General features: G+C 43.0%; 1 protein-coding gene across 1 annotated transcript in view; it reads left to right on the plus strand.

Annotated features, from left to right (window-relative positions):
• The first annotated feature begins 1,749 nt into the window (after positions 1 to 1,749).
• Positions 1,750 to 10,709, plus strand: part of LOC308326386 (neuropilin-1a-like) — a 69,630-nt gene continuing 60,670 nt past the window's right edge. The window contains exons 1-2 of the mRNA XM_080779225.1: positions 1,750 to 2,497; positions 3,333 to 3,507. Of these exons, the coding sequence (XP_080635351.1) occupies positions 2,434 to 2,497; positions 3,333 to 3,507 (239 nt within the window). The 5' untranslated portion in view covers positions 1,750 to 2,433. The remainder of the gene's footprint in view (positions 2,498 to 3,332; positions 3,508 to 10,709) is intronic.

A 10,709-nucleotide genomic window follows, 5' to 3' on the forward strand; every position in this document is an offset into this window, starting at 1 on the left:
CCCTGACATTGGGAGGTGAGGGTTCAATTCCTTGGCCGAGTCATACCAAAGACTATATAAATGGGACCCAATGCCTCCCTGCTTGGCACTCAGCATTAAGGGTTGGATATTGTAAGTCCTTTGTTCATGTCCAGGGGTTGGGGTTGTACTTGAATTGTACATCATGACTGGAGGATGTACTTGCACATCAAGCCACCTCACGGCACAATATCTGATTGGCTTTTGTACTGTATGTCTGCACACTATGGCTCTGGCCATTTTTTTTACTGGAAGCTTACAATATTTTGACAAATCAAGCAAATTAAGCTTATTCTTGATGAGTGCCTCAGAAGTAAAAATGCAAATGAGTGATTAGAGAGCAGCCAGCCTGCAAGAACCACAGCGAGAGAATCTGGTGTTTCATTTCTGATTGGAACCAGAGAGAAGCCGAGGGAAACAGAAAACAGCTGTTGTTTGCAAATAGGAGGTAGAGATCCGTTAAGACTTTACATGAACCACACAGAAATAATGCAGGATTATAGTTTCTGGGCCTTCAAAGCTATATAAGGCGACAGTGATTATTATATTTTCCACAAACAAGTGTTTGACAAACAACAACGTATTAAAATAATCTGTTCCGTGTCACTTCACGCATGAAGCTAAATAAAAATGCTGTCAGGCGTGTGTACATTTATAGATGTAACAGGTACAGTACAGTAAAATCCTCTGTTGTTAATTCATACTCTGAGAGTGTAATGGAAACCCGCTTGGTTCCATTTTAAAAAAAGGAATAAAACATAATTTTAATTGTTTCTCAAGTGTTAATATCTGTAGACAGTGGTTGGAGGTGGTCTCTCTTCCATTGAGAAATCATGGTGTCAGGTAAGGCTGCACAATATATACCGTTATCGTATCGTTATCGAGGTATGATCATGCGCAATATCAGTATCGCAAAAAGGCAATGGTATCGCGATATATCAATATATCATCGCTACACCGTGCACTAAGCCAGCAACTTAGAATACACTACACTTAGAATAACAAATTACAAGTGTGGGAACCCAATAGCAGTAGCACATACAATTCAGTGATATTGTTATTATGCGTTTTATTTTTTATTTTTTATGTTTAGTTTTCAATGTTGCAACACTTACAATATAGAATATGAAATTGTAACGGTAATATCGTATACCGGTATATCATATCGATATCACAATATTTGGCATAATTTGCATAAATATCATGCAGCCCGGCCTAGTCAGGTATAGAACACCTCCTGGTTGAAGTATAAGTTGAAGATCATAAGCCAGTATAGAAACGTCTGTTGTGTTTATGTTTAAGCATCTGGGATTCTGTCCATGCAGTCCCGGACAGGATGGGCTCTGATTGGCTAGTAGTCAATCCATTTAGTTACTCTGAGAGTGTAATGTATAAAAATATTGTCTTTTTTAACACTATAAATGTGGTCTCTCAATACTAAAGCCCGGGTTTGACAGTGAATTTAGTGAGTCCCATAAAATAATTGCAGCTTCAAATTAACACCCATTTGGATTTGACTCTCTCTCTCTCTCTCTCTCTCTCTCTCTCTCTCTCTCTCCCCTCTGCTCTGAGGCGCGCGCCTACGTTTCCCAGCCCTCCTCGAACGTAGAGCGCGCGCGCGTGAGGGCGCATGGGTGTCAGTCAGCTCGTAGTAGCGGCGGTCTGTTCCTCGGCGCGCTCTCTCTCTCTCGTCCAAGAAAAAGAAGAAGCTGGAAATATTTGGTCTGGGAGGAGTGAGTGTGTGGAGCCTAGAAGACGTTCGTTCACACCGTTAGTTTTACACGGACAGCCAGAGAGAGAGGACTGAGAGAGACTGACTGACACACACACACACACACACACACACTGAGATTAAAAAAGAGAACTTAAAAGAAAGACGGGATATTTTACTCTGAATCTTTTTTTGACGATCTGGTTTCCACTGAACACCGGTTGACTGCCGACTGAATGTGTTTGATTTCTCGTCTCACTTGGAAGTATATATCTGCCCGTATTCGTGCAATTATTTTCCTTTTACCTAAATAAAGGACTCAAGCGCACAACTCCGTGGACACTTTCGGCGACTGGATTCTTTTTGCCGTTTCATTTGAATTTATTTGACATCTCTGCAGTTGGATTATTGCCTTTTTTATTTGTATTTTCTGAGGGATGTCAAGTTGTTCTATGAGCCGTGCGGGACTTGAACCCGCTGCTGAATGAGACGAAGGATGCTGGCGACCTGAAACAGCCCGCAGCAACATTCTCTCTATACTTTTGACACGTTTTGCTGTTCTTTTCTGATCGCCTTATACACCTCTTCTAGTAACATTTCAAAAAGGATATATACCCCCCGCGTGACCCCGTCTCTAGACTATAGCCTTGATTTTCTTCATTGTTTTTTATTTCACATTATATCTGGGCTGAAAAACCAAAAGGATGCGTGGATTGCTATTGTTCCTTTACGCCCAAATCACCCTTGTCGCTTCGTTGACTCAAACCGGTAGGTTGTTGTGCTTGTTTGTAATATGTTTAATGTTATAATAACATTATACTTGAATGCATCGTTTTGTGCCATCATTGGACTATATCGCCTGATTCGCCTCTCACCTGTTAATCCATCCTGCATGGTTTTGGGGTTTTAGCGCACATCGCTGTCAGTGTCAGCGCTGGACTGGACGTCAGATCAGTGCATATAGCCATAGTATGTGCAATGTGCACAGAACAAATGTTATGTATTCTTTATGCAGAGACTCAGGTTGTTATTTGTGCGATACAGACTATTTAAACTGATCATGTTCAAATAGTCTTGCGTGCGTGCAGTGTGTCATTGTATCAGTGTTCAGCAGTTGCACGCATTGTGCTATTTTACGCACAGCATCACTCAGTCAATGGAGGTATAACCAATGTTACACATTCAAATCCTCGGTGTTTATTTATCTCACAGTTACAAATGGACACCTTAACACTGGTTATTTTTACTGTGTAACTGAGCCTATAGGCTACTGTATCTTATTTTGAGCTATAGGCAAAATGGACATTACATTTGTCACGAATAGCCAATACGCGCGCGTGCCGTGCACACTAACAATTTACGTCCCAAAAGAGTGGGCTTGGCCCCAATCAATTAGGCTAATCAGTTAGACAATCGTGTAGGCTAATCAATCAATCAATCAACAGCATCTGGTTATACTTAGCGACGTTCCATTCCATCGGCCGCTCGTCTTGTCTCTTGAGTTAATTGATTCTCTATCACTCTACCAAATTGAACAGTTGCTTTTATTGTGTCATTGTAGCCTATATCTTATATAATGTGTGCTTCTGTCTGTCTATTGCAGATAAATGCGGAGATCACATAGAAATTGACAGCGCGGACTATCTGACGTCGCCCGGCTACCCGGGTGCGTATCCACCGTCCCAGCAATGTGTGTGGGTGATCACCGCCCCGGAGCCCGGCCAGAAGATCCTCATCAACTTCAACCCGCATTTTGACCTGGAAGACCGCGACTGCAAGTGAGTGCACGTGCATGTTCTTCAGTGTGTGTGTGTGTGTGTGTGTGTGTGTGTGTGTGTGTGTGTGTGTGTGTGTGTAAGTGTGCGTGCGCGTGCGTGCACCTCTCGCTTTCTCTGCCTCTCGACTGCTCTGCCTCTGAGTCTGTTTCCACCTTTCCCAAACTCTCTCTGTCTCTCTCTCTCTCTCGCTCTGTTTCTCATCTCCCATTCCCTCACTCAGTCTTTTCTCCACAGCACCTCTACATCTCTCTCTCTCTCTTCCCCTTGCTCCCTCTGTTGCACCCACGCCCCCCCCCCCATTTATCCCTCTCTTTCTACCTCTCTTCCAATTCTCCATCTCTCTCTCTCTCTCTCTCTCTCTCTCTCTCTGCTCAATCCTGCCTGGATACAGTGTGAAACTCTGCCACCTATTGGTCATGGAGTACAATCAATTATGTTGTATGTTGAAGTCCAGGCCAGATTATGAAATATGGCCACATTGGCAATTACTGTGAAGGAAATTGGATTTGATGTGTTTTTGGAATTTGATGATGAGGCGTGGCTTGTTGGTTGGACATATTGGATGGACGTATCATGTTTGGGGGAATTGGCTGATTGTAGTATCATGGTTATACAGTACTGTGCTGGCTATAAGATTTTAGATTAATTTATGAAACAAAGATGCTCCCTCTGATGTGTGTGCACTTACAGACAGGTACTGTTTGTTTGTAAACTGGTGTTCAGTGCTGTTCACTATATGCATTTGTCGGCTATTGAAAAGCGACCGCATACAGTATAATCATGTTTTGGGGTCTTATTATGACCATGTACAAGTGTGTGAGTACTGAGGAGTCCAGCAAGACAACACAATTCAATTACACAAAAATGTACAATGCCATGCTCAACGAGTATACTGTATGGCTTCATATGGAGGACATTGTTGTACATAAGCCTACAGTACTGTAACAAGCATCCATGTTTCACACACACACGCGCACACGCAAGCACACAAGCAAAACATCTCCCCCATCTCCAGTTTCAGACTCAAATGCTTGCAGACACACTGACACAGAAGCCTGTGTGTCCACCAGGCTCCTCATCCATAAATAAGGCTGTTTTGGTTTTATGATGGGCCCTCTTGTGTTTTTTTAACGGAGCCATAAACGAAGCCCCCGTGTAAATCACCACGGTGCTGTCTAGCTCCATCTCACAGATGGGGTCCCTGAATACTATTGGATCATGTTTCATCACCAAGGGGCCAATAAAATGTCAACGGACCCCGGCTACTCCAACATGATAGTGGATATCACATGAGCTCCTCCGGCACTTACGGACCTTGTGTTCCAAGAAGATGCATTATTTTGGAACTTGCCGAGTTATAGTCCTGCCTGGTTCCCTCCCTGTAGCTGACGGTATGTCGTTGTTGTCGGGCAGAAACCTCCTGTCTACATAGTCCATATTAAAACTTTTTGTGGTTTTTTTTGGTAAATGTAACATCCTACTTGATCATACCACAGCGTCACACAAAAGCATCAAAAGTAGAAGATTCCGCGGCGCGTTTCGAGCGTATGTAGATCTGCAACTTTTTCTACTTTCGAATTGGAATCCTGAAAAGTAACAGTTTTGGACATATGCGGTTTTCCACCCGACAGAGACGATGATGTGCATGATGATGAGGGTGCTGACCTGAGGTTTTCATCAGGTTATAGCCTCCACTGAGTAACCATGGGGACTGTCTGGAGGGGCTGTTGATGAGTTGGTGTTGGCTAGTCCTCACTCTCGCATCGTTGATGAATGCACTTTCGGTCGGCGATGAGATCAAACCTGTGACGTTGCGGTTACGTTCCGGGCTGTCTGACCGCGGGGCCACGCTAACATGCTATTTGGCTGCCTTTTCTTTTTATTTAAAGGGGGGGGGGGTCTCATTTTGCTCATTCCGATTTATTATTTTGTGCATGAATTTATATTGGATGATGGTAGGGTGCAGTCCTAGCTTTCCTTTGGCAGAGTTCCTATGTTGTTTTTGGGCTTGAGTCAAACCTTCACAGGATGCCAAATGATGGGGGCCTGAAGCCTTTGGCTAGACCACACTCTCACTTAAAGTTTCCCTCTGAGAAATGTAAGACTTGTCTTTAAATTGATTTATTTTTTATGCTGTTCAAAAACATATAGATTACATTTTATCATAACTTAAATGGTATGAGTGTGATTTCATACCCCCCCCATTGTGGGAGTGGATGTTTATTTTCTAAATGAAATTCATTAATGAGCATTTCAAAAACGAAAGTGATTCTAACCTCAGTAACATAACGAACCTTAACTGTAAACAACCATTTACCAGGTGTCCAGTTGTACTTATGATCAGCCGTGACATCGGTAGTGACCTCCGATGTTGTTTTCTTTTCTGCCAGCAATTACTTTGTCATTGTAGGTAGCATTTATGCTTCAAAAGTTAAACATCTCATTATGCAACCATACTCCTCGGTTGATCCTCACAGCCATTACCCCACGGCATCAAAACCCACCATGCCCGGTTCAAATGTATTCTAATCAAAATGTATCATTGGAATTTCCCCCCTCTCTTATCAGATGACATGTCAAGGAAGGGCCCAGAGCCGTCCACCCCCTACCCACCCACCCATAATTCAATTACAGCTCTGAAATGGAACACACATGTCCTTCTGCTATGAAACATGTCTGCAATTATATAGCCAAACAAAGCAGGGCCACTAAATGTCCGACTGCACTTCCGAAATCTGTTTGGGAGGCAAAATATCTTCCGTCCCAGGCCCACGCCCATACAGCCATGACCCACGAGTATGCAATTATGTTCCGTAAAATGTAGTTTCTTTAATGAATGCATGTTTTGGAGCAAGGGAACCTCTCGACGCAAGTGATATATGGAGGCGTGGAAAGTCATTTGTTTCAAATGGCGATGTCAACCACTTGGTACAAGTGGCACCTACTATTTGTGATTTACTGCATAAATGATGGTGCTTCTTAAATTACTGTATTTATTTCAATCCATTTGAAAATGGCATTAAGATAGTATAAATCATATGGTAATATAACACAGGATCATGTTGAACTTCAGTGCATAGGTTCTGAGTGCATACACTCAGAAACCTGTGGTAAAGCACATTTTCTAATATCTTTTTTCTTTTCTGAGGGGTCTTGAGAAACTTATATAGAGCAGGGTCAGAGTGAATGGCGATAATTTGGGTCATGACCACTTCCTTTGATAAGCCATAACTGAGAAAAATTTATGTTCTGTGAACAGGGGTTGATTTAGAAGACATCAATGGGTCTTTTGTATGAGAGGCTCTGGGATCCATTGGCCATGCCTCCGTGGCCAATTTGGGGCGGCACCAGAACGATCCCGTCTCATGTCCATTTCTGAAATAGCGCGGCGGACAAAAACAGATCCCTGTGGAACGCTGTTAAATGGAGCAGAGTCTTGGTTAGAGGTGGTGGCCATGTAGGGGTAATTTGAGTATGATTTCCTTGAAACTCCCCCCTACTTTATTTATATATTTTTATATATATATATATATATATATATATATATGTATATATAAAAAAAACTCTCACACACACACACACACACACACACACACGCACACATGCACACCCTGACTCCCACAGACTACCACATAAAATAGATGAAGACAGATTACATCCAGGGTGCTGATGTTTCAGGAAATGGTATCACCAAACCATGAGATGCAGGGAGGGAGCGGTAGACCGAGGGAGATGAGGGAGAGATATGGGTCAGATGAAGGAGGGCTGGACAGACGGAGAGGAGGAACGGATAGAAGGAGTCAGAGCATTAGGGAGGGACAGGCAGAAGGAGAAGGAGGGAAGAAAGAGAGAGTGAGGGTGGAGAAATGGTAGGACAGAAGAAACTGAGGGAGGGAGGAGGTATAAGAAAGGAAAGGAAATAAGAAAGAATGGTAAGGTAGGGAAGAAATCATAAGAGATGGGAGTGTGGCTGGCAGAGAGTAGAGAGTAGGAAGTAGAGAGACACTGAATGAGAGAGAAGGAAATGCGGGGAGGTAAATGGAGAGAGAGAGAGAGAAAGAGAGAGAAAGAAAGAAAGAAAGAACCTGCCCCCTCAATGTGGTCACAAGCAGACAGTTTCCTTATTACTCAAATATTTCCTGCAGGAAAACCAGTCACTGCAGGAGCTGTTATTCACTGCCTGGGGAATTAACAGTATGAATGAAGGCACGCACGCACGCAGGCACGCACGCACGCAGGCACGCACGCACGCACGCACGCACGCACGCACGCACACACGCATAGTCCACACACACACACACACACACACACACACACACACACACACACACACACACACACACACACGTGCACAGTCCACACACACATACACGCACAGTCCACACATGCAAGTTTTTATTACTATACTTGTGAGGACAGCAATATTTTAGGAGGGTGATTTTATGAATGGAATAAAAAAGCCAAGAAATTGTGAGAATAGCCGATCCACAAGCTCACAACAAGGTTTTGGTGGGCGATGCCGGCATGCCACTAAGAATGAATCAGACACAAGAAGCACAAACAGCACTTAGATGGCATCTGTGGGGAGGAAAGGAATTTTCTACGATGTTGTTTACCAAATTTGTGTTGGTGGGAGCGGGAGGCTAACTATTTTGAGAAGTAATACTGACTTATCGAGGCAACCACTAGCTGGGATTAAAAGCATCGTATACATTGAACATATAGTAGGATGTGTATCATTTAGGAATTATTTCATGGCCGAGAGAGAGAGACGCATATTTGATACTTGATGCTTGACTGAGGCATATAACTTTGGCTTTTCTCTTACTCTAAATGAAGCGCTCCTAATGCATTTGATTCCTTTTTACAGTGCTGTGTAACATATCCATTCCAAAACCACACAACTTGCTGGTCATCGGTTTTCTGCTGAGTCATTTTTCCTTGTGTTTATTTAGGAGCCGGACGAAGAGAATAAAGTGCCAAGTCTCAAATATTCCGTGGCGTCTCAGCCCTTCCTGAGCCCTTTCATGTGGTTTCAGTTTCAGCAGTTGTTGTGTTTGCCGACGTTCAAGTTTTCAGGTTTCAGTTTAAGAAATGCACTAGTGCGTTGTGCCACTTTTGCCACGGTTGTGTGTTGACTCCTCAGAGGTAGCACAAAAGCATTGAATAGCTTATTTAGTGTACCCATTGTTACCATTACAGAAACATTACAAAAGCTCACCCACATTATCACAAAACTATATACCTGTTGTTACCGTTGTTACAAAAGCGTACCCATTGTTACCGTTGGTTTGGTTGCCACGGTTTGGACGGCATTGCATCACTCAGGTACATTTCCCAGGGAGCCCTGCAGTGGAGTTTATCAGGGGAGGTCAGGCAGCCTGGCATTGCCTCCTGCTGAGATGGATTTGCTCTGATGAAGGATGTTGTGTAAAATTACTCACTAGCACTTGATCGAGTTTCATGGTTGAAATTTCAGTTATAGTCAAATTATTTAACGTTTGTCCGGAAGTGTCTTTCCATTTTTTTTACCGTCACTGTGTTGTTGTTGCCGATGTGATGAGACGAATACATATTTAAAATACCGACAGCCCTTTTTATCCAGTTTCATGTTTGGTGCACATACTATTTGCAGTTTCAGTTCATTCTTTCTTTTTCTGGCCTGGAGAAGTCTTGTCAAATGTGGTTTGTCAAAGTGCATGTCTTTCCAAGTTCCCTTTATTCACCCCCACTGTATTGGTGCTGCTGATATCCATTTCACATGACAAAAAATAATATTCATTATACAGTATGTGTTTTGTCTCATAACGTCTGTTCCAAAGCAAATTGTACTGCTGTCGCGTCTCATTAGTTGTGGTTGAGAACTAGTAGTAGCCTAGTAGCCTACTAAACGGATAACACACAGAGGGGGTTGCACCACCTCACACTAAGTTCAAACTTAGCCTAGCCTAGCTTAAATGGATTTTATGTCAAGAAGTGTGATGCTCAGGCCATTCACACTTCACCACTCCCCTGATATGATTCTTTGGGGTTCACATTGAGGCCCATAATAGACTCAAGATCCAGCCCTGGTGTGATGCAGGGGTAGAAAGGAAGAAAAGGGTAAGATATGGAGGAAGAGGAATGTGAGTAAAACAGGAGAAAGGTATCATAGAGATGAGTGAGAGAAGAGATTGAACAGGAAAGAGATGTACGAGAGGAGGATGGAATTAGACAGAGGAAGATGTGAGGAATGGATTCAAAGAGAGAGCGATGTATGGGGCGCTAGAGAAGGAGACAGAAACAGATGGAGGGATGTAAATAGCCTAGAGCTAGATGGCTGGGTCAGTCGGCGTGTCACCCCTAGCTGTGACCTCTGTCATCTCTCCTCCTCTTCCTCCCTCAGGCACTTCTATGGCTTCTTATTTCTCTGTCTGTGTACTTCCATCCTGCCATCATCACCTCCCATTCTGCTACTTTCACTCCTTTCTTCTCTCTCTGCTCGCTCCTCTTCTATGCCTCCTCTCTGAGACGCTGGTGACCTTGTCACTCATCACTTTATATCTTTGTTTTTGTTTTGTTTTTTGTTGCACCCTTCACCCCCCCCCTCTCTCAGCATCCCCCAGTGTCTGAATAATTAATTTAACTTTGAAGATTCCATTTCATTTAATTGCATTTATTCATTTATTTAGCAGGGACAAAACAAACTAATTAACATCACTAGTCTGTTATATTAAACATGACGGTTTTATTCCAAAGGCGAATTCACATATGCTATTAAAAGATTACAAATGTTAAACATTTATAAACAAGAGAATAGCTAAAAGAAATGTCTTCTTTCAGCACCTAATATAACTTTAGAAAGCACATGTAAACAGGCCATAGATCACATAAAACCCATAACCCCTGATCTACTGTAATGTATACACAGCATTCTAGGATGCAACTAGACTGTGCAGGCTTTTGAAGCCGCACTGCAGGGAGGGTGGATGTGTTTCCCGGCCACATTACTGGCACTCTGGCATGGACTGTTGGAAATGGACAAGGAAGTATGGCCATTGTCTAAAAAGCTTGACTCTCACCAGATGATTCCCGTCTCCGGCAGCAAATATTTGGCTAATTGAGACGGAGGATGAACTTGGAATCCAGCTTTTTATTTCAGTGTATACCGACATTGTTTGGTTGTTCTCATAAACAATGGTGGCCCTTGGCTATAACGCTGC

The sequence above is a fragment of the Protomyctophum bolini genome, assembly GCF_963924005.1.
Source record: "Protomyctophum bolini genome assembly, chromosome: 12".
NCBI lineage: Eukaryota > Metazoa > Chordata > Actinopteri > Myctophiformes > Myctophidae > Protomyctophum > Protomyctophum bolini.